Source organism: Phyllobates terribilis, unplaced genomic scaffold (assembly GCF_046119375.1).
Source record: "Phyllobates terribilis strain yellow unplaced genomic scaffold, ASM4611937v1 Scaffold_5__5_contigs__length_657084704, whole genome shotgun sequence".
In the NCBI taxonomy this organism is placed as follows: Eukaryota; Metazoa; Chordata; class Amphibia; order Anura; family Dendrobatidae; genus Phyllobates; species Phyllobates terribilis.
Genome location: NW_027362765.1, coordinates 461,779,334 through 461,804,645, shown reverse-complemented (window position 1 = coordinate 461,804,645; position 25,312 = coordinate 461,779,334). Strand labels below are relative to the sequence as shown.

The window sequence follows — 25,312 nt, the reverse complement described above, 5'->3', positions numbered from 1 at the left end:
CACTAACCCACAATTTAGGCCCCAGCCAGCAGACCCTATAGAAACTAAACCACAACTTAACCCTCATGCCACATCATTCCGTCCTGATCCGTCTCAGTCATATAAGCCAGAGAACTTACATTCCCCAGGGATACCACAAGTTAATCCTGCAACTATGACCGGGAGGTCGGACATGTCTGAATTCGCCAGATATATGATTCGCAGGGAGTTAATAAACATCAGTCTCTCAAAGTTTGATGATTGTGCCGAAAATTATAGAGCCTGGAAATCGACCTTTCAAGCAGTAATCCAAGACCTTAATCTCACCGGCAAGGAACAACTAGATTTGCTTGTCAACTGGTTAGGTCCTGAATCAGCGGAGCGCATCAAGACAATAAGGGCAGTTCATGTGGACTATTCAGATGCAGGTCTTATTGCAGCATGGGAGAGACTGGAGCAAACCTATGGCAGCTCAGAAGCCATACAGTCTGCCTTATTTAAGAAACTGCAAGCCTTCCCAAAAATAACTATCAAGGACAATCGAAAACTGCAAGACCTGAGTGACCTGCTAAAGGAAATAGAATTGGCAAAATTAGACCCACGTCTTTCAGGACTGAGCTACCTTGATACTGCTCATGGCATGACTCCAGTAGTTCTCAAGTTGCCAAAAGGCATGCAGAATAAATGGGCAGACCACAGCTCACGGTATAAAGGACAGCATAATGTGTCTTTTCCTCCCTTTTCCTATTTTTCCAGGTTCGTCAGTGATCAAGCTTGGAAGAAGAATGATCCCAGCTTTGACTTCACTGAACCTACTCCACCAGCTTTATCATCATCATCATCTACAAGGTATGATAACAATATCACTAAACGTAGAGAGTTAAGAAGCACAGTATCCGTGAGAAAGACTGACGTTCCACTTACTGCACCCTCTTTTACCAAAACAAACGCTGTTGCTCCTAAAGCTATGGACAGTAACCGTATGTGCCCTATTCACAAAAGACCTCACCCACTTAAGGAATGCCGTGGATTCAGGGCAAAGACTTTTCAGGAACGCAGAGATACTCTCAAAGAGCTAGGGATATGTTACAAGTGTTGCGCCTCTTCAGATCACCTTGCTAAGGACTGTAAGGCTGTCATTAAGTGCACCGAATGCAGTAGTGACAAACACATTACATCTATGCATCCCACACCAGATCCACACAATTCACAACCTTCTGCAGCAACCAATCCTGCTCAAAAGCATGGTGGGGAGCCACAAGTTCCTGACCCAGCTGCAACTGCTGTTTCCTCCTCATGTATGGAAGTATGTGGAGAAGGGACTGCTCCTAAATGTTGCGCTAAAGTATGTCTGGTCAAGGTCTATCCAGAAGGACAACCCGAAAAGGCCTCCAAAATGTATGCCATAATAGATGAGCAAAGTAACAGGTCTCTAGCAAAGCCAAAACTCTTTGAGATCTTCAATATAAAAGGACAAACGGCTCCGTACACCCTCAGACACATCTCGCCCCACGTACATCGGTGGCAGAATAGTAACAAGAGAATCCTTTCTCCAGGCCTGCAGCATATGTAGTCAAGATGGATGTGATGAAAAAGAAGGAGGTGAGGAGAAGGAGCTAGGAGGAGTTACAGACCAAAGGGGTTTGTAGGTAAAACACAAGAATAATACATGTTATAACATACAGTATTATAACAATGGCCAGTAGATGGCAGCAAAGTACAACAATACAATAATCCTGTAACATTAGGTAATACCAAAATGGCTGAAAGTCTTTTCAAACAAAAAGCTGGACAGCACAGGCCCTGTCTTAAGCATCAATGCATCTGACGCGCCCCCTGGGCCAGTGTTGTTAGGGATACCCGGAGCCGGATCAGATGGGGGTTGTAGTCTCCGAGTGGCTGTGACCCAGTCCGTGCCCAGGGTGTCAAGCTCAGTGTGTGGCAGTCCTTATGATGTTACTAGATGTTCTTTTGTGTCGACTACGCCACCCGTTGATGTAACGGGTCCGGGAGGCGGAACCTCTGAGCTACTATACAAGGGGGCGGCCCTTGTAAGGGAGCGGGTGGCAGTCTCTGGGTGAACGGACAGGGAGTTACGGCAAGTGATCAGGGCAGTCTCTGGGTAAGGGGTAGGTACGACCTGTGATGGCAGAGCCTCCGGGTAGGCTAGCAGGCAGATGGTAGATGTGTGCTCCCAGGTGAGCAAGCGAGAGTCTCTGGAATAGCAGGTGGTCACGGCACGTGACGGCGGAACCTCCGGGCTGGCAGGCAGGTAGGTAACGGAGAAGCGCTCCCAGGTGAGCGGGCAAGAGTCTCTGGAATAGCTGGTGGTCACCGCACGTGACAACGGGACCTCCGGGCTGGCAAGCAGGCAGGTAACGGAGATGCGCTCCCAGGTGAGCGGGCAAGAGTCTCTGAGATAGCTGGTGGTCACAGCACGTGACAACGGAGCCTCCGGGCTGGCAAGCAGGCAGATAACGGAGAAGCGCTCCCAGGTGAGCGGGCAAGCTGGTCCATAGACAGACTGACCGGAGTAGTAAGGCAGACCGTCGGACCTCAGGCAAGCAGGCAGGTAGCTGATATGCGCTCCCAGGTGAGCGGGCAGGCTGGTCCTTTAGACAGACTGACAGGAGTAGTAAGGCAGACCGTCGGACCTCAGACTGGCAGACAGGTAACAAGTATTCAGGCAGGAATCAGGCAGGTAACTGGCAGGTAACTAGCAGGAAACTGGCAGGAAACTGGCAGGTAACTGGCAGGTAACTGGCAACGGGACCTGAGGGCTGAAGCACAGGTGAGACACAGGTGCAAACAACATTGCTCGGGCACCTCCATTTTGGAGGAGGTGCCTTATATATGATGAAGTCCTCCGGCCATTGGCCGGGGACTCCTTAGGACGGCGCGCGCGGCCCCTTTAAGAGGAGGGGAGCGCGCGCGCGCGCGCCCTAAGCACAGGGGCCGGGAAGGAGCGCGCGCTGAGAGCAGAGCGGGAGGAGGACGCCGGGAAGGAGCGCGCGCTGACAGCAGAGCGGGGAGAGGACGCCGGGCACGGAGCAGAGCGGTGAGGGGAGCAGCGTCCCTGCCTAGCAGAGGGCAGGGACGCCAGCGCTACAGTTGATTTGCGCTCAATACGGCCGCCGCTGCAGCAGGGTCCACTGAGGCTGATGATGTGAGTGCAGCTTAGGTAGTATAACCCCCAACGGGAGGGGTATAGCCTCAGGGGGTCAGTCGTGGAGGATGGTGGTTGTGAAGGTGCAGCAAGGAGACTCAGAGGCATAAAATGCAGTTCCAGGGTTTTACTTACTGGTGTTGCTCGGGTCACTGTGTACAGCAGTGACCACCCAAGCCGTGCTGCGTCCACCAGGTCCTGGACTCGGTCAACTCCCAGGCAACTCCGGAGTGTGGTCCTGAGCTCCTTTCTGTCTCTCCCTTCTTCTGGCCGTTCCCACCAGGGATCCACCTAAGTCCGGCTCCCTCGGGCCTCTTGTTGGTCAAGCCTCCTCTGGGCTCCCTGACCCTATTCTTGGTCTGCCTTCCGGGTGGATTTAGTGGGTGATCGTGGCAGATCCTGCCCACGACCTCCGGTTCCTGGCTAAGGTGTGATGTAGCCTCTGCCAGCTTGGGATCCGGTACCCTGTTGCCGACCCTTCACCCTATTAGCTCTCTTATGGGCTCTTGGGGTCCCCTCTGCGCCTCTGGGTCTCTCTCTCTTCTCCTCTGCTCTGCTTCTCAGGTTACACTCTGACAGACTGACTGACTGACGTCTCACAGACTGACCCTGATCTAAGATGGTGCCCACCTTAAATACTCCCTCTATGTGTGAGCTCAGGTGACCAGCACCCAATGAGCTCCTAACTTTACCCAGGCTGCTCCCCCTATCTGCCCCTACACTACTGGGATGTTCCACCCCCCTCCCACTCCAGCCAGGAACAGACACTGTCGTACCTGCACATTTCTCTAGTGGGAGTACCATCGGTCTGTTCCCCGGAAATGGGATGTGTGTAGTGCATGCAGCCTACTAGCTCAGTTCCACACTCCATCCTTACCCGGGAGTGGAATATCACACCTCTGGGTTGAGGTGCAATACCCCTGTAGCAGCCGAATCCTCAGGGTGCTACATTCCCCCCTGGTAAATCACAGCACGTCCTCGGGCTGTAAAATATAAACATCCAAAACATACAATTTTTTTTTTCATAAACATAAACATAGAAAACATCATATATATATATCAGCAATAAACTTTTCATATAAATAACATTCTTGTTTCTGGTTCCTCCGGTCACTGTGCAACTTGTGACCGGGTAAAGTGCGACAGTCTCTCTTGGAATAAAACAGTTCCCTATAAAACCGGTAGGGGGCGCTTTAGGAAGCGCAACTATATACAAGGGGATATGGCCGCTCTCAGTCCTCGGCCAGGTATTAGGAACTAGGGACACACGAGCATCAGTTCAATTGGCTGGTCCCAACGGGGACTATATTTTAACTAGAACAGTTCTTATACCCTGACGGGTAACTATGTACAGTCTCTCTCTACCGTACTTCAACGACGGCGTCCTCCTGCTCTTTCTTGTTGGTTGGTTTCAGTTTCAGACCCGTCCGGGTCCTCTTGCTCCTCCTCACACCGCAGCTCCTCCTCCGTCAGGCGATGCACATGGAGGGCGTAGGGTCCTTTGGCACACTTGTGCCGGGTGAAGGTGACCTCGTCCCCTACGTACAGGTCACGACCTCTGTGTCCCTCCGGCAGATGGCTCTCTTCGTCTCTGCGGGTTACAAAGACGTCGCCGGGGGTTTGATGGTCTCTAATAAAGCCCCATCCGTGCTGCATGTTGAATTTTATCACAGTCCCGGTGGAAGGGGGACCATGTGCTGCACGGGGATTCCTCCTGGTCCGGCTCTTCTGCTCCGCGCTCCTTATCTGCGCTTGCTGTTCCCGGACCCGCCTCTCTCTCCGCTCCCTCTCGAAGACCTCGAGCCGCTGCCGGCAGCACTCTGCATGCTCTGCTGCGGCCGCCCGAGTCTCCTGAGTGAACCCCATGAGGTCTTCTCCGGTGGGGTCCCACTCGAACTGTGCCTCCTGCAGCGGGGGCGAGGTCCTCTTTACAGGCTTCGGAGCCGGAATCAGGGGCTCGTCTAGGGGTCTCTCTTTCCGGAGTCGGGGATGGTGAAACTCCGGTGGCCATATGAAGGGCTGCCCATCCGGGCACGTATGCTGGGCGAACAGGTCCTCACCCAGGTGCGGCACTCTAGATGTTGAGGGCGCGTTGATGGTAGTGGCGCCCGGGTCGACCAGGCCTTGCGACCAGGCTTGGGGCACCCTAAAGGCAAAGGGCACCGTAAGAACGGCGGCGCCCGTGGTTACTCGGCCCTGCGGCCAGGCCGGTGGCTCCGCGGAGGTAGGGGGCGCTGTTGGTATTGCGGCGCCCGGAGGTACTAGGCCTTGCGACCAGGCCGGTGGTATTTCCTGCTTGGCCACGCTCGAGGTCGAGGCGTGTGACGTCACAGGGGTCGCGGCCGCGGTTTCCGGTTGAGGCCTAGTCGGCGGCGGTGACGATGCAGCGACAGGCACGGCAGGGGGAATTTCAGGCTCTGCGACGGGGAGCTGGGGCAGGCACGCGGTTTCCCGGCTCGGGGTAGAGACGTCCCCTTTACCTGCCTCCGTCCGTTCAGCTCCCTTCTCGGCGCCGTCTCCTGCCTTCATTCCTCCTGCGCCATCCTCAGAGGCGGTCTGTCTCCTCGTCTCGGGTGGCGTGCTCCGCTGACGGGTGCCGGTCTGCTGGGCCATCTCTCGGCTCCACTCCGCCAACGTCTCTCGCTGCACCCGGGCCATCCTCCGTGCGAGGCCCTCCAACGCGGTCTGTGCACACTCCCGGTTTCGGGGGAGCTGTGCTAGGATCTCCAGCAGGCCTTCTGGAGTGGCGACCTGCAACAGGCTCCTGACCACTGGGTCGGTGCTGCCTGACTCTCCCTCCATCTCCGGGTAGGCTCTCTCTGGACTCTCCTCCAGACGTCTTGTCTCCGGGTGCGCTCTCTCCAGACTGCTCCAGGCGACACCCATCTTTGTTCTCTTCTTCTGTCTCCGCCCACATTGAGGGTGGTCCCGGGGCAACTTTGTGATTGTCAGTTCCAGGGGCAGTTCTCTTACGCTGATGGACACTTCCAGCATAACAGTCTCTGTTGGTGGGCGCGGTTTCCGCTTTTGGCGCCATTCTTCGACCTGGCCCACGATGGGAGGTGGCCTTTTGCCACCCTCTGGCACGCCCATAATGGCGTCCGCTCTTCCAAGGCGGGAAATCTTTGGAAATGGCGGGAATCGTCTCCCAGTGGCGGGAAACTCCATGGATGGCGGGAAAAAGCTGCAAATGGCGGACAACCGGCGGGAAACGACCTGTGATGGGGCCCGATGGCGGGGACCCTCCGGAACCGGCGGGAGACTTCTTTTTAAGGTAACGGTGAACTTTTCTTCAGGCACGCAGTACCCGGTTGTTGCGGGCACGTTATCCTGCCGACTACGCCAAAGTTGACGCGCCCCCTGGGCCAGTGTTGTTAGGGATACCCGGAGCCGGATCAGATGGGGGTTGTAGTCTCCAAGTGGCTGTGACCCGGTCCGTGCCCAGGGTGTCAAGCTCAGTGTGTGGCAGTCCTTATGATGTTACTAGATGTTCTTTTGTGTCGACTACGCCACCCGTTGATTTGCGGTCAATACGGCCGCCGCTGCAGCAGGGTCGACTGAGGCTGATGATGTGAGTGCAGCTTAGGTAGTATAACCCCCAACGGGAGGGGTATAGCCTCAGGGGGTCAGCCGTGGAGGATGGTGGTTGTGAAGGTGCAGCAAGGAGACTCAGAGGCATAAAATGCAGTTCCAGGGTTTTACTTACTGGTGTTGCTCGGGTCACTGTGTACAGCAGTGACCACCCAAGCCGTGCTGCGTCCACCAGGTCCTGGACTCGGTCAACTCCCAGGCAACTCCGGAGTGTGGTCCTGAGCTCCTTTCTGTCTCTCCCTTCTTCTGGCCGTTCCCACCAGGGATCCACCTAAGTCCGGCTCCCTCGGGCCTCTTGTTGGTCAAGCCTCCTCTGGGCTCCCTGACCCTATTCTTGGTCTGCCTTCCGGGTGGATTTAGTGGGTGATCGTGGCAGATCCTGCCCACGACCTCCGGTTCCTGGCTAAGGTGTGCTGTAGCCTCTGCCAGCTTGGGATCCGGTACCCTGTTGCCGACCCTTCACCCTATTAGCTCTCTTATGGGCTCTTGGGGTCCCCTCTGCGCCTCTGGGTCTCTATCTCTTCTCCTCTGCTCTGCTTCTCAGGTTACACTCTGACAGACTGACTGACTGACGTCTCACAGACTGACCCTGATCTAAGATGGTGCCCACCTTAAATACTCCCTCTATGTGTGAGCTCAGGTGACCAGCACCCAATGAGCTCCTAACTTTACCCAGGCTGCTCCCCCTATCTGCCCCTACACTACTGGGATGTTCCACCCCCCTCCCACTCCAGCCAGGAACAGACACTGTCGTACCTGCACATTTCTCTAGTGGGAGTACCATCGGTCTGTTCCCCGGAAATGGGATGTGTGTAGTGCATGCAGCCTACTAGCTCAGTTCCACACTCCATCCTTACCCGGGAGTGGAATATCACACCTCTGGGTTGAGGTGCAATACCCCTGTAGCAGCCGAATCCTCAGGGTGCTACACATCCTTAGGCTTCTGGCTGTCTTGGCAACCCATTTCCAACCTGGAGCCAGAGACCCCTCCTTTTGTAAAACCACTAAGGTACCACAGTTGCAATAGACTGCTGCATCCTAAGGGTTTAAAGCGTAACTGTTGTTTTAATTTTTATTTAATAAATCAATAATACACATGAAAATAAGAAACTTTGGAATTTTTCTTATCAGAAAAATGTGCTTATTTCTCTGCCAGAATTAATCAGGAGGGAGGAGCTAGAGGCAGAGCCCTCCTATATCAGTAGTGGGAAAGTCTGTCTTCACCGAGTACAGATTCTACCTCAGAATTGAGAATTTTGATAATGACTGAGGAAAAATCTGTACTCGGTGAAGACAGACTTTCCCATTAGTGATATAGGAGATGGCAGCTGCTATTGATAAGATTCTATCTAGCTAGGAGGGGGAGGTGGAGGGAGGAGCTCTGCCTCTAGCTCCTCCCTCCTATCTGAATAGAATCTTATAGTAGCAGCTGCCATCTCCTTTATCAGTAATGGGAAGTCTGTCTTCACCGAGTACAGATTTCACCTCAGAACTGAGAACTTTGATAATGACTGATCAATTTTCAGAGAAAGAAGCACATTTTTCAGATAAGATAAATTACAAAGTTTCTTATTTTCATGTGCATTATTGATTTATGAAATAAAAACTAAAATGACGGTTACTCTTTAAGGTTAGTTAACATCTGCCCCAGTCATTACAGTAAGGTGCCAGCTGTGTCAGGGCTCGTGCACATAACTGTAAAAATCAGACGAGTGTTATCCTTTATTTTGATGGATAGCATTCATCCACATGTTATTCTATCGGGCCGCGCACATGTCCAAGGAAAAAAATACAGCATGCATGAGTTGCCTCCGATTATCGGACCACACTCGATCATTCATGATGACATTCGAGAGCGGTCCGATTTTTGACGGACAGACTGAATGGACAAAATTGGATCTCATAGAGAAAATGTCTCCACATTGAGAAAATTGGATCACACTCTGATCAGAGTTTGACCAGAGTGTGATTAGTGTAATCAGACTGATTTTTTCTCATGAGAGAAAATCGTTTGTGCGACCCTAGCCTTATAGAAGTTAAGCATGAGCCATAAATGTGCCTTTTTTTTTGGTATGGTAAATTAACTACAGGGTGGGATAAAACTCAATCATGCTGAATTTCTTCTAACCCATGGGTAAATATGGAAAATGTTATGACACATTGAATATTTTTTACTCCTGTAATTAAGCTATAAATTTGAGCATCTAATAGGCACCATTTTAATGGTATATTCACAGTTGCAAATATTTTTCTCCAGATTTTAAGCTGCAGATTTTTCTGCAGATCTACAGCAGATCCACTTTAAAATCTGCAAACAAAATCCTCATGGGAATATCTGTGTCATAAATAGGTATGCGGCAGATTTAAAACCACTCCGTAGGTCAGTTTCTATAGCAGATTTTTTTTTCCGCTACATGTCCATGAGATTTGGTAGAATCTTATCCACTTTGCTACTGCTGTAATACCCTGAGGATTTTCTGCCCACAAATTTGGATAAAAAATCTGCAGTGTATCTGCCACACGTTAGCATATGCTTGCGGTCTACTTGTCCTTTCACACAAAACCAGAGTAAAGCCTGTTCTTGCTGCCAACATCCACAAGTTAAAACTACTTTTTGTGCACACACCAACCTATTATGTCAAGGCATTATCCTTAGGCCATGGCCCCACTATCAGTATTTGGTCAGTATTCGGTCAGAATTGTTTCTCAGGAGTAGGAGACAAAACCAGATGAGGAACAATCAGAGAAAAGATAATAAAAACAAGTCACCAATTCTGTATTTATCACCCACTCTTGGTTTTGTCTCCCACTGATCAAAAATACTGACCGAATACTGACCAAATACTGATAGTGGGGCCGTGGCCTCATTATCATCCTCTGTAATCTGCAATCAACTGTTTTTGAGTGAGTGATTCATCTGCATTCTGCTAGCATTATAGATGTTGTGATTATTTCTCAGCAGGTCTTTTGTCTGCCTTTGTCCAATGGCTTACCCCGGGGCGTGTCTGAGGGGGACAGGCATGCCCCGGGTGCAGTCATCAGAGGTGCGTCGTCAGGCTGCCTGATGCTGTGGTCCGAGATGTCTCCCGGGCGGCTGTATTTTGCCACCCCCATAGTGGGAATCAACCCAGGTTTCTGTCAATTATCAAAGACAATTATTTGTCCCAACTTGTGCAGGAACCAACTAGAGGGACGGCCCTTTTAGACTTAATATTAACTAACAGGCCAGACAGAATAACTGAGGTGCAGGTCGGGGGGCACCTGGGAAATAGTGACCACAACATTATACAATTCCACATGTGCTTCAGTAGGGTGCCCAGCAAGGGAGTCACAAAAACACTGAACTTCAGGAGGGCAAAGTTTGATCAGCTAAGAGATGCCCTTCACCTTATAGACTGGGATAGTATCTTCAGTAATAGGAGCACGGATAGAAAATGGGAAATTTTCAAAACAGTCCTACATAGTCACTGTAGAAGGTACATACCTTATGGGAATAAAAGGGCTAGGAATAGGAGGAAGCCAATGTGGCTAAATAAGGAAGTCAAGAGGGCAATGAAAAACAAAAAATGGGCTTTCGGTAAACTTAAACAAGAAGGCAGCGAGGAAGCGCTAATATCTTATAGGGAAAAAAACAAAATCTGTAAGAAACAAATAAGAATAGCAAAAGAGGAGACAGAGAGACTAATTGCCAAGGAAAGTAAAACTAATCCCAAACTGTTCTTTAACTACATAAACAGTAAAAGGATTAAAACTGATGGAGTTGGCCCATTGAATAATAACCTGGGTAAAATCATAGAGGGCGATGAGGGTAAAGCAAACCTACTCAATAGCTTCTTCTCCACTGTTTTCACAAAAGAAAACAATTTATCGGAGGAAATGTAGAGTGATAAAGTAAACCCTCCGCTAAATATCACCCACCTAACCAAGGAGGAAGTTCAGAAACGCCTAAATAATATCAAAATAGACAAGTCACCAGGCCCAGATGGCATACACTCCCGGGTACTAAAAGAATTAAGTAATGTGATAGACAGGTCTCTGTATCTTATATTCAAGCACTCTATGGACAGGGACTGTCCCACTAGACTGGTGCCAAGCAAATGTGGTACCAATATTCAAAAAGGGGTCTAAAAGTGACCCTGGGAACTATAGACCAGTCAGCTTAACGTCTGTTGTGGGTAAATTGTTTGAAGGATTTCTTAGAGATGCTATTGTAGAATATCTTAATGATAATAACTGTCTAACTCCATATCAACATGGATTCATGAGGGATCGCTCCTGCCAAACAAACCTGATCGCCTTCTACGAGGAGGTGAGCTCACAGCTGGACCGGGGAGAGTCAGTGGATGTTGTATACCTTGACTTCTCCAAAGCGTTTGATACCGTGCCACACAAAAGGTTGGTATACAAAATGAGAATGCTTGGCCTGGGGGATAATGTGTGCAAGTGGGTAAATAGCTGGCTGAGTGATAGAAAGCAGAGGGTGGTTATCAATGGAGTAAGCTCAGGGTGTGTCAGGGTTACTAGCGGGGTGCCTCAAGGGTCTGTCTTGGGCCCTATATTATTTAATATATTTATTAATGATCTAGTGGAAGGGTTGCATAGTAAAATAGCAATATTTGCAGATGATACTAAACTTTGTAAAGTAGTTAATACAGATGAGGATAGGGCACAGCTACAGGGGGATTTAGATAAATTGGGGAGTTGGGCCAAAAAATGGCAAATGGGGTTCAATGCCGATAAATGTAAGGTCATGCACATGGGAAAGAAAAACAGCAGTCACCCATACATATTAAATGGGAAACCGTTGGGGAAATCTGACATGGAGAAGGACCTGGGCGTCTTGGTTAACAGAAAATTAAATTGGAGTGCCCAGTGTCAGGCAGCAGCTGCGAAGGCAAATAGAGTCATGGCATGCATCAGAAGAGGAATAGGGGCATATGATGAGAACATTGTTCTTCCTCTGTATAAAGCGCTGGTAAGGCCGCACTTAGAATATTGTGCAGAGTTCTGGGCTCCGGTGCTATTGGAGCTAGAGAGGGTACAAAGGCAGGCGACTAAGGTAATAAAGGGAATGGAGGGACTAGAATACCCAGAGAGGTTGTCAAAATTAGGCCTATTTACGTTGGAAAAGAGAAGGCTTAGGGGAGACCTCATAAACATGTACGATATAAATACATCGGGGGGCAGTACAGAGATCTTTCCCATGACCTGTTTATACCAAGGATGGTGACAAAGACGAGGGGGCACACTATGCGTCTGGAGGAAAGGAGGTTCCTGCACCAGCATAGAAGGGGATTCTTTACGGTCAGAGCCGTGAGACTCTGGAACTCTCTGGGAGAGGAAGTGGTGATGTCCAACTCACTTAATGAGTTCAAGAGAGGCCTAGACGCCTTTCTTGAGAACAATAAAATTACATTTTATGCTTAGTGATAGTTAATTAATCCAGGGATTTAATCTGACTGCCAGATTGGAGTCGGGAAGTGAATTTTTCCTCAATGATGTAAATTGGCCTATACCGCATGGTTTTTTTTTGCCTTCCCCTGGATCAACACTGCGGAATAGCTGCAGTGCACAAGAAATAGGCTGAACTGGATGAACGCTTGTCTTTTTTCGGCCTTATAAACTATGTAACTATGTAACCATTCTCTGAGCCAGCTGTCAACCTGACAATCTGCTCAGAGAACGTGTAGTGCGCCAGCTCCTAGTGATCAATTGTACTCAAGTCTTTCAGGTCCGAGTACAATTGAAACCCTAAGCTCCGGCACTTACAGGTCAGCGCGACATCAGCAGGAAGATCAGGTCATGTGATCACACTGCTGACATCATTCCTCTGTGCTGCATAGGTGGCAGAAGTTTGGTGTGGTAAGTGCTCTAATGGAGCTAAAAACACTGAAGATTTATTGTAATTAGGGGAGGTGGGGAAGAAATTTGAGTACACAGTATGGGACTGTAGATGCAGTATTGGGAGCAAGATTATCAATATTTGATTGATGGGGTCGTGACAGACAACACCCCCGCCGACTAGCTCTTCAAGGTGTGAAATTAAAAATCCTGGAGAACCCCTTTAAATAATGTAAACTCCAATGCCTAAACAACATACAGAGTTACATTATACAGTTTCCTAATAATGCACCATGCTGTGTTTATAAAATGCAGTACTTATGTAATATGCAATACTGTGCCTTCATAATATGCTATATTATTCAAAAACTACTTCATACTGTACATGCAATATATGGATACAACACATACTTACTGTATTATAATCTACAGTGCTATTCACATGTTTTTCATGAGCCATTTGTCTGTCCAAAAATGGAGCCATGTTTGTTTTTTTCCAGTATCACGGATAAAAAGTGCTAATACAAGTCTATGGTTTCGTGAAAAATACGTACTGCACACAGATGCCATCTGTATGCCATACATGTACTGTCTAAGTTATGTCTGTCTGAATGAATATGTAATATTACAAAGGATAGAAGAAGCTTTGTAATTTAATTATTTATTTATCATCCTTAACCCCTTTACAACCCAAGTTGGTTTGAGCGTTAATGACCAGGCCAATTTTTACAATTCTGACCACTGTCACTTTATGAGGTAATTACTCTGGAACGCTTCAACGGATCCCCCTGGATCTTCATGTACTTCATGATTGTTGTAACATTTCTTCGATATCACTTGCGTTTATTTGTGAAAAAAACTGAAATTTGCCGAAAATGTTGAAAATTTTGCAATTTTCAAAATTTGAATTTTTATGCCCTTAAATCAGAGAGATATGTTACACAAAAAAGTCAATAAATAACATTTTCCACATGTCTACTTTACATCAGCACAATCTTGGAACCAAAATTTTTTTTTTATTAGGGAGCTATAAGGGTTAAAAGTTGACCAGCGATTTCTCATTTTTCCAACAAAATTTACAAAACCATTTTTTTAGGGACCACATCACATTTGAAGTCACTTTGAGGGGTCTTCATAACAGGAAATACCCAAAAGTGACACCATTCTAAAAACTTCACCCCTTAAGGTGCTCAAAACCACATTCAAGAACTTTATTAACCCTTCAGGTGCTTCACAGGAATTTTTGGAATGTGGAAGAAAAAAATGAACATTTAACTTTTTTCACAAAAATGTTACTTTAGACCCAATTTTTTTATTTTCGCAGGGGTAACAGGAAAAAAATGGACCCCAAAATTTGTTGTGCAATTTCCCCTGAGCACGCAGATACCCCATATGTGGGGAAAAATACTGTTTGGGCGCACGGCAGGGCTCGGAAGGGTAGGAGAGCCATTTGACTTTTTGATTGTAAAATTTGCTTGAATAATTAGCAGACGCCATTTTGCATTTGGAGAGCCACTGATGTGTCTAAATAGTGAAAAAAAAACACAAGTGACACCATTTTGGAAACTAGACCCCTCAGGGAACGTATCTAGATGTATGGTGAGCACCCTGAACCCCCAAGTGCTTCACAGAAGTTTATAACATGGAGCCGTGGAAATAAAAAAATCAAACTTTTTCCACAAAAATTATGTTTTAGCCCCAATTTTTTTATTTTCACAAGGGTAAGAGGAGAAAATGGACCCCAAAAACTTTTGTGTAATTTCTCCTGAGTACGCCAATACCCCATATGTGGGGAAAATACAGTGTTTGGGCTCACGGCAGAGTTCAGAAGGGAAGGAGCACTGTGTGACTTTTTGAACGCAAAATTGGCTGGAATCGAGAGTGGAAGCCATGTCGCGTTTGGATAGCCCCTGATGTGCCTAAATAGTGGAAACCCCCCAAAAGTGACCCCATTTTGGAAACTACACCCCTCAAGGATTTTATCAAGGGGTATAGTGAACATTTTGAACCCAGAGGTACGACACAGAATTTGATAACATTAGGTCATCATATTGAATAAGTTGTCATTAGTCTTGAGCGCAAGTGCTCGCTACTTGAATTTGCATTGGGTACTCAGGTATGCACCATGTATCGCACGTGCTCGAGTGACATGCTCGAGTCCCCGCCCACATGTTTCACAGTTATTAGACACCCCAAAAAAAAACATGCGGGGATCGCTCGTGCATGGCAGGCAATCCCCACAAGGTTTTTTTGGCCACGAATCATATGGGCCGGAGACTCGAGCATGTCACTCGAGCACCCGTGATATTCAGTGCATACCCGAGCACCCGATGCAAACTCAAATAGCGAGCACTTGCTCTCAACATTAGTCGCCATATAATCACCTTTTTGTTTTTACTTTTGAAAAAAATCCCAACCCTAACCCTAGCCCAACCCCAGCCCAACCCTAACCCCAGCCCAACCCTAACCCTAGCCCAACCCCAACCCTAACCCTAGCCCAACCCTAACCCCAACCCTAACTCTAGCACAACCTTAAACCTAACCCGAGAGTTTATATTTTACGCCGTTCCCCGTGCGGTATAAGTGATTAGACGACTTTATTCTTTGGGTCGGTGCGATTACAGCGATACCAGATTCATATCGGGTTTTTATGATTGACAGCTGTCACACACTAAAAGACGCATTTTTTTGTAAAATCTAGTTTTTGCATCGCCATATTTTGAGAGCTATAATTTTTCCATATTTTGGCCGACAGAGTCATGTGACAGCTTGTTTTATGCGGGATGAGTTGACGTTTTTATTGGTGCCATTTTCAGGCACATGACATTTTTTGATCGCTTTCTATTCCGATTTTTGGGAGTCAGAATAAACAAAAACCAACAATTCAGGAATTGCTTTTTTTTTTACATTTTTTAATGCTGTTCCGCATGTGGTAAAATGTATAAGTTAGATCTATTCTTCGGGTCAGTATGTTTACAGCGGTACCACATTTATATCGTTTTTCTATGTTTTGGCGCTTTTACACAATAAAAGCTATTTTTGCATCGCTATTTTCTGAGAGCTATAACTTTTTTATTTTTCGGATGATAGAGCTGTATGGTGGCTTGTTTTTTGCGGGACAAGATGATGTTTTCAGCTGTACCATTTTTATTTATATTTGTCTTCGTTTTTTATTTATTTATTTTACCGTGTTCACTAAAGGGGTTAACTAGTGGGACAGTTTTATAGGTCAAGTAGTTCCGGACGCGGCGATACCAAATATGTGTACTTTTATTGTTTTTGATTTTTTCATAATAATATTTATTGATGGGTACATTATATTTTTATTTTTGATAGATTATTTTTTTTATTTTTTTTTTATATTTGTACAATTTTTTTTTTCATTTTTTTTTTTTCACTTTCTGACACTTTTTTTATTTTTATACTTTGTCCCACTATGGGATTTTCACTTTTTTTATTCTGATCGCCTGTATAGCAGGACCATTCCTGTGCTATACAGGCTGTCAGCGCTGCACAGGGAGAAGATAGTTTGGTCATGCACTGCGCATGACCAAAACATCTTCCTGCTGTCTGGTGACCCGGATGTTGTCATGACGACATCGGGTCATCATGGCAATGTGGCACCCCTGCGGGTTCAGTCGCCACAGAGGTACTGCATCTCACCCAGAGGTGTGGTATCCCACTCTTAGGTAAGGATGGAGTACTGCCCGGGACCCAAACACCTGCATCCAACATTACACTACTCCAGACCGGCAGGAGGGGCAAGATGCACTGCTGCGCTGCTGAGCCCTGTCCCTGGCTGGAGTGGGGGGAACTAAGAGTGGGGGACCAGGTAGTGGGTGTGGGTGAAGGAAGCAAATCAGGGGAGCACTTGAGAGGGAGGATATAAAAAGGGGAAGCCATCTTGGGAGTGGTCAGAACAGTCAGAGTTGAGTAGAGGTCAGTCAGTCAGACAGTCTGAGAGAGAGTGTGTGGAGCAGGAGCTCTGCAGGAGCTCTGCTCAGGAGGAGGGCCTAGTGAGAGAGGCCCAGGACAAACTGAAGAGAGGAGAGGAGCAGGAAGGAAGGCTCCAGAACAGAAAGGATCCCAGGGGCACGGGCAGTGCTGATGCCACCCGTGCGCCCGAACCCACCAGGAGTGGAAGGATCAGGCCGCAGAGAGGGGACCGGCCCCTAAACTAGCAGAGTTCTTCAAGTCTCAACTAGATAACCGGAGGGTGCAGCATTTCAGGTGCTGCAGCCAACATCCACATCTAATCGCTAAAAAAGTGACCATAGAGGACCCAGGGGACAGAGAAGACGTCGCCCGACAAGGTCCTCGGTCACTGGCTTGGGACACTGGGTGTGAGGCGCAGGGCAGGAGGGTGAGAGCCAGCGCAGGAAGACGACAAGAAAAGGCACACAGAACGGGGTCCCGTTACGTACTCCGGAGGTACCTGGGAGTTTGCTGAACCCCTCCCAGGGTAAACACAGGACGGTGTGGGGAGTTACCCTGGTCCTGGTAACTTGGAGTCTAAAAAATCGTGAGTAAAACCCTGAAGACTGCACCTCACTGTCTCTGCGAATTATTACTGCACCATCATCCCCAGCACCACCCTGCACAACAGCAACATCTATTACATCCCCACTACTCTGCCCTGGAGATAAGCTCTACCTGTGGAGAGCTGAACCAACTCTGCTGCATTAACAACTGCTCCAGAGGACCTGCTCCACAGCGGCGGCTCCCTTTAGCCGCATACCACAGGTGGCATCACGAACATTTACTATAATCCTTTTCTTTCAAACCCCTTTTATTGACCGCCCGGGGTCACGGACCGGGTCACCGCCACTGTGACATCTCCCCTAGCAACAACCGGCCCGGCTACCGAGTACCCCACGGCCCAGGGGGCGCGTCAGCAACATCCGGGAAGCCGCGGCAGACAGCGCTGGAGGCCGGAAGAGGAGGTGAGTATTGCGATCACCTCCTCGACTTCGATCTCAGCATTGCTGGGGTTAATGTGCCGGGAGCGGTGCGGGACCGCTCCCAGCACATAGCACCGGGTGTCAGCTGTGACAATCAGCTGACACCCGGCGGCGATCACACCCGCACAACCTGTGTGCGCGCGCGATCACAATGACGTACTAATACGGGTCAGGCACTTAAAGCCCAGGGCGAAGATGCGTATTAATACGTCTTGGGCTTTAAAGTAGTTAAAAAACATTGATAACACCAAAACCAGACACCCAAACCAACACGGATAACACACTGATCCAAAACACTGAAGACACTGCTGCCTTTAGGCATCATTCAGATGCCATATTATACACATACTCAGACAAAATTAATTGTCCAGAGTATAGAAGAGAACCATGAGATAAAAGTCAATCAATCTTTATTAAAAAATAAATAAATAAATTAAAAATCACAGCCCAGTAAGTGGGACACCACATTATCCGAAATAGTATATAATTAACTGCTATTTCAGTAGGGGAATAGCCGTAAAAATCAAAGTGAGATACTTTTTTAAGATGAGGTGAAGTGACTTCCCATTATAATATATCCTATTAATCATACAATAAAGGCAATAAGTAGCCTCTTATATAGTCCAATCAAAATAGACCATGCAATATTGAACAGGAATAAAACTCCCAACTTAACAGTAAGTACTGACATTCAAAACCTACCATAAGTAGAATAGTAGATTAGAGCCTATACATAAACGACTAACAATTAAATAGGTAATCAAATAGGCATGGGTAATCTAATTATATCTCCAAGTGGTAATGACGCACCACCTGGGGCAGTGGGGTACTCGGTAGCCGGGCTGGTCGGTTCTATTTGGGTTAGTCACGGTGGCAGTGGCCCGGTCCGTGGCCCAGGGCGGTAAATAAAGAAAAGTCAATTGGGGAAAAAAGAAAAGGGGAATAAAGTTTGTGACGCCACCCATGGTATGCGGCTATAAGTGGCCGCCGCTGCTGTTCAGATCCACTGGGGCCGTTGGTGACGCAGCAAAGGTGATCCAGTTCTCCACGGGCAGAGCTAAGCTCCAGGGCAGTATATAGGGCTTGATGAGGTAGATGTTGCTGGCAGGGACAGTGTAGTGCAGGGCCGGTGACGCAGCAATAAATCAAGGACACAGTGGGGTGCAGTCTTCAGGCTTTACTCACAGTTCTTAGGCAGTTCCAGGTTACCGGTGCAGCCAGTTATAACCGTTCACGTCGTCCTGTGTCCTCCGGGGAGGTGATCCAGCCAACACTCAGACAACTTCAGTGCACTTGAACGGGACCCCTTTCTGTGTACCTCTCCAGGTCGTCTCCCTGTGCTGGCTCTCTCCCTCCTGCCCTGCGCCTCACACACAGTTTCCCGAGCTAGTGGCCACGGGCCTTGTTGGGCAACATCCTGTCTGTCCCCTTTGTCCTATAAGGCCACCTTTTCAGCGAATGTGTGTGGATTTTGACTACGGCACATGAAGATACCGCAACCTCCGGTCTGCTAGCTGAGTCTTGCAGTCCTCCACTAGACTGGGGCCGATCCCCTACTGCGACCTGATCCCTTTACGGTCAGCGTGAACTCGGGCACACTGGTGGACTCCGCACTTCCCTTGCCCCTAGGATCCTCACTCTGGAGCCCTCCTCGCTGCTCCGGTCTTCTCTCCTCAATCTCCTACTGTGCCCCTCTGACTGGACCCCACTCCTCCACGGTCCTCACTCACTGAACTCCTGCTCCATGGACTGGAACCAGAAAAATGGACTCTTCTAGATGTTTCTACCCTCTTTTATACTCTTCCTTCAGTGCTCCCCTAAACTACTTCCTCCACCCACCTCCTCTACTTAGTTCCAGCCCCCTGACAGGGATCAGGCCTGTGCTCACCGTTAGGAGCTATCTGGACCTTCCCTTATGGAGTGGTGTGTGTTGGATGTGAGTGGGTGGGTCCCGGGTAGTGCTACCTCCTTGCCTGAGAGTGTGGTACACACCTCTGGCTGAGATGCAGTACCTCTGTGGCAACTGGACCCGCAGGGGCGCCATAGTGACATAACTCTATTTGGAAAAAGTAAAACAGCTAATAAGCAAAGTCCCAGGGACATGCTTAAAAAACCAACATAGCTATGTTATTGGTGCCAATATCTTCAAGGCAGCGCCCGCTCACTCCAACGCGCGTTTCAAAAATGCTTTTTATTTATTCACAGCAGGGTTTTTGTTCATTTTGCTTCTTGTAGGTTTTTCTGATTCAAGGCCATTGTGAAACATGCATTTATGTGCTGCATGTATACCAACTTAAACCAAGCTCAAATTTTGTGTTTTTTCTTTTTATTTTTTGCATTCTGTGCAAACCTGGGCGTGGCCTCCCTTCATAGAGTTGGATAATACATTTAAAGCTTCTCTAGGCTGTTGTTCCCAGTTTGGGACTCAGTCCTTTGTCTGCCCTTATTCACACATTGATGTCAACTTTGACACATGGTAAGGTTTTTAATATTAGACAGTGTAGGACCGTTCCGAACGGGTTCACCTTGTCGATGGTGGGACGGCTTTTATACTATTTTTGATCAAAAACAGTGTTACTAAGAACCCTATTTTATTTAAATGCACTTGCTTTTTATTTATTTACAGCAGGGTTTTTGTTCATTTTGCTTCTTGTAGGTTTTTCTGATTCATGGCCATTGTGAAACATGCATTTATGTGTTGCATGTATACCAACATAAACCAAGCTCAAATTTTGTGTGTTTCTTGCTGTAGTTTTGATAATATCACTGTTTTAATTGCTAGTCCTCCCAGTATTGACTTTTGTCTTCTTGATAAAGTTATGTTAGCAACATCATCAGCCCATGTGAAAACTAAGTTATAGTAGTGAAAAATCCCTTTAAATGGAAGGCTCATTCCTATAAACTAAGAATTCCCCTATAGAATGTGTAAAATGGGGTTACTCAACCAGACAATTCTTTAAATGAAATAAAAACCATCTGATATATACTTCATTGACTTGCAAATAAGTAAGTCACATTACGTACTTTGTTGTGCTCTTATGTGTAATCAGGGATTGAACTCTGAATTAGGAAGATTAAGTTAAAACAAAATCTTGTCTAAGAATTTACACACATAGGACTATGCAAGTACACACGTCAAAAGAGTCATAGATGTAGACTGGCAGAGCGCGCTGATATCCTGTAAAGAATCTGTTTGACTTGTACCAAGACAAAGTCAAGACAAAATTGTCCAGAAGAAGAAATTGGACCATCAGCAGGATAGACGTGAATATTCTAAATATTCAGTATGTCGCTAACTGTGATTGTTAACGTGCTAGTCCACTGTATATTCCTAGTGATGGGTTTGATCGGCAATATTTTTATCTTGACTGTTCACTTTCTGGATTGGCTGAACACCCATGAGCACAATCCTGGTAACCTAATACTCAATGGAATTGGATTCTCCAATATATTCCTTCAAGTAACTGTTGTCTTCCAAGAAATTACTTTCTACATCTATACTGGCTATTACTTTAGAGATTGGGTTATTTATGTGATTTTAGCCCTGGAGATCATATTTTCATTCTCTAGTCTTTGGTGCTCCACCTGTCTATGCTTCTACTACTGTGTGAAGATTGTCAACCTTCGTGGAACATTATTTTACAAGATAAAGGCAAAGCTTTCGACACTGGTGCCATGGTTGTTGGCTTTCTCTTTTGCCCTCTCTTGGGGTGCTGGGTTGCCAGCATACTGGGATTTATACTTGCTTGTGTCCACCACAACCTTAAATATTTCAGGCAATATCACAACTGTAGTATCAACTAAATACTGGAGCCGATGTAATTGCATCTTTGATCTGTACATCTGTATTGCTTCCGCAGCTTTCGTTATAATTTCCCTAACAGGAGGGACCATCATCGCCTCTCTGTGTAAGCACATGAGACGCATGAGGCAGAACAATGAAGGCTTTGGACATGCTAAAATCAATACTCATCTATCAGCGGCTAGAACTGTGACTTTACTCCTGGTGGTTTACATGCTTTTTTATGCTTCTTTTACGTTAATATACAATCCTTTGGGTTTTCCAGATGACATAACAATGACTGTTTGTATCATTATTATTTCGTGTTTTCCATCGATAAATTCTATTATTTTAATTTTTGGAAACAGAAAACTTACAAATGTTTTGAGAAAGCTTCTTGGTATGCAACCTAGTGTTGGCAATACAGAAGCCAATGTCACAACTAATTAACTCCACCTCATCATTGGCAATTGATGGTCATCACAATATATATGATTTTTGAGTCATTAGTCACTCCTGATAAAGTATGTTTTTATAAATTTACTTTATTTTCTTATTCCTTATATCCTTCAAACTAATGAACACAAATTCTATTTTCGCATAGGTTTCAATTCCCTAGGTAAATGGCGGTTAAGCGAACCTTGAATGTCCACTGCCCTTCCATGTTTCCCATACAAATTACTGGGTCTGACTATGTTGTTTCCTTCTTATGTGGCTGGTTTTATAGTGGTCTATTTTATTGCAGAAAAGTTTTTTATTTTTAGATTTCATAGCTAGATGTTAGGCATAGAGCAATGTAATATGGATAACAACATAAAAGAATTTTGTAAAAACTGTGGTTGCCTACTTTAGAATTATTTAATGGCCAAATGTATCACAGGCTAAAAATAATCATAGATGAGATAAATATATTTAAAGAGGCCAGACATTTTAAAGTCTAGCTTAAAGTGGCATACAGAATGTTTGCACACCCATACTACAGCATGCATGCTGATCCAGGTTCTTGCCTAAATTAGGCTAATTTTTATAGAAATTAGCCTAAATTGCTTTTTAAAGGATCAAGGATTCGTGTTACTAATGGCGTAAAAAAGGCATGTAACTAGGAAAAAAGAAAGTTCCAGCCCTTCAAAAGTTAAAAAAAATCTGAAACCTTTATTTGCTAAGCTAGGCACATGTATAGCATAATGTGCTGTGGTGTCGTTAAAGTGTTGCAAATGCAGTGATGATTCATACAATAGAGAGGTAGTCAAGCGCAGCATTCGGCTGGTCTTCGGCACTCCCATTATAAATGTATGGAGCAGAGGTGTGCAAGAGCGATCAAAACTCCATTCACACAGGACTCTTGAGAGCCCCAGTTCTCATGATTGGTGTTGAACCCAGTGGCCGGGAAGTTATCCCCTATTCTATGGATAGAGGATAACTTCAAAATTTGTATGGAAACAGAAAAAAACTGTCCGGCACTTCCAAAACAAGAAATAGGTGTGAACAGGTGCTTACTAGGAGCAGCCATCTCCATATAGTTCAAAATTTATATGGGCAGCATGGTGGTGGAGTGGTTAACAATGTTGCTGGGATCTTGGGTTCAAATCCCACCTAGGACAACATCGGTAAGGAGTTTTAACCCCTTTAAATTCATTGATCTGGTCCTGATATGGAGCATAAATAATGCTGATGTTTTAGGTAATGTTTTTTTACTGTGTGATTTATTCTTTGTGCAGAGCCTTTAACTTTATGTGTATATGTGAACTTTCTAAAGCAGACATTCTGAACGATTAACACATAGAGTATAATTTCTATAATCTCTTGGAGAAACATTGTATATGACATTAATATCTTTCTGGTATGCACTTGACTGTAAAGGGCATTTGTGTCATAAGAAAAGATAAATGTTCTCGACCACCTTATTTGTATTCCTCAAAAAGAAACACGGAAAACCAATTGTCAGGTATTCCATTGACTTGCAAATATGTTATTTTTGTTATGTACTCGTAAAATAGTGTGTGTTCATGGAATGAGTTTTAAGCAAGGAGAAACGCAAAAAAAATTACACCTTTTGTTAGAATCTACACCCTTACGAATCGTCATAACGACTTTAGAGAATCAACATCCTCGGTCGAAAAACGTGGAATTACAAGAAACCAAGAAGATTTCCTCCTTTTCAAAAACTGGTTGTCAGGATCATCAGAAAGGTCCAAATCCAAATCTCCAAAGTTCTTTGAACTTTATTAGAAAAAAAGGTAGAACAGATATTCCTTGAAATCTCAATTTCAACAGTAAGCTTAACAAGACCTTAATATAATTTTTTCTATACCACAAACATGGCCTCTCTTGCAGATATTTATGTACTTGTTCATTGTATGTTTCTTGTGACAGGTGTAACAGGGAATAGTTTTATCCTGATAGTTCACTTTATAGACTGGCTAAAGACTCATGAACACAACCCTTGTAATCTTATCCTCAATGGAATTGGAATCTCTAACATGCTTCTTCAAGGATCTGTTGTCTTCCAAGAGATTACTTTCTTTTTATATTCTGGCTACTACTTTGAAGATTGGGTTATCTACATGGTTATAGCGATGCAGACTACATACTCATTCTGCAGTCTCTGGTGCTCCACTTGTCTGTGTTTCTACTACTTTGTGAAGATCGTCAATCTTCGAGGAACATTATTTTACAAGCTGAAGTCGAAGCTTTCCACATTGGTGCCCTGGATGCTTGCTTTTTCTGTGGTTCTGTCCTGGTGTGCCGGGATGCCAGCTTACTGGGATTTATACTTGTATATTTCATCAACCACACTAAATGTTACAGGGAACTTAACAACAATTGTATCTGCGAAATACAGCAGTAGATGCAATTGTATGTTTCAACTGTTTATATTTGTTGCTTCTGCTGCTTTTATCATTATTTTCTTCACAGCCGGGGCTATCATCACCTCTCTGTGTAAGCACATGAGGCGGATGAGACAGAGCAGTGAAGGTCAAGGACAATCTAAAATTAGTTCACATATATCAGCTGCTAGAACTGTGACTTTACTATTAATATTCTACTTGATTTTCTATGGCTCTTTTACATTAATATACAATCCCGTGGGCTTTCCAGATGACATAACGATGACTCTTTGTCTAATTATTGTTTCCTTTTTTCCTACAATAAATTCTGTAATTTTAATTTCCGGAAACAGGAAGCTTACAAATACTTTAAAGAAACTTTTCTGTATACAGCCTGATGCTGTCAATGCAGAAGTTACTGTAACGACTGCTTAGTATCAATGAAATGTTTCCGTAATGCAGATATATAGTTTAAAATACTGGTGATCATTTATAAAAAAAATGATCATGGTATTTGCTGATGTTTCATGCTTAGATCAGATCAGTAATAGTGATGATATATATATATATATATATATATATATATATATATATATATATATATATACATATATATATATATATATATATATATATATATATATATATATATATAACAAATTCCATCACTCCACTTGAATCTTGAAAAACTTGTGGCTTTATGGAAGTCCATAAAGGAATAAATCCATCTCACATAATATTGTTGTGCTCTTTATTAAATTAAATCATGTTTTAATAAAGAACACAACTTTAAAATTCACAAGTCGAATAGGACGTGCATAGTTAGAATGAATATTGGTGATTATAGTAGAATATTTTTCCAAAAAATGGCCTTTTTCATGTGACTGTTGCAATGTATTTGATATATTATATCTATGGAACTGTATATTGGAAGTTACTGGTGACAAAGCCTAACAGTTTTTCGGTCCCTGTAGGGGACAAGTACAGTAGTAGGATGATTGCTTTGTATAGGAAGCGATGGCTCACAATAAAATGTAAATTCAAAAATAACTATGACAATAATCATCTTGTCTACAAATAAAGATTAAAATTTCAGTGAATGTTTGTAGCTCGGTATTTCTTAAAATCCTATTTCAAAGTTTTTTTGCAGTGGCTGTTACATCAA

The 25,312-nt window shown here is 45.4% G+C and overlaps 2 protein-coding genes across 2 annotated transcripts; both read left to right on the top strand.

Annotated features, from left to right (window-relative positions):
- The first annotated feature begins 20,875 nt into the window (after positions 1-20,875).
- LOC141271635 (taste receptor type 2 member 40-like) lies at positions 20,876-21,769 on the top strand. Its single transcript, XM_073681678.1, has one exon. It carries the CDS (start codon positions 20,876-20,878, stop codon positions 21,767-21,769), a length of 894 nt encoding a protein of 297 aa, XP_073537779.1.
- Positions 21,770-23,637: 1,868 nt separating this feature from the next.
- LOC141271634 (taste receptor type 2 member 39-like) lies at positions 23,638-24,582 on the top strand. Its single transcript, XM_073681677.1, has one exon. It carries the CDS (start codon positions 23,638-23,640, stop codon positions 24,580-24,582), a length of 945 nt encoding a protein of 314 aa, XP_073537778.1.
- Positions 24,583-25,312: the final 730 nt, after the last annotated feature.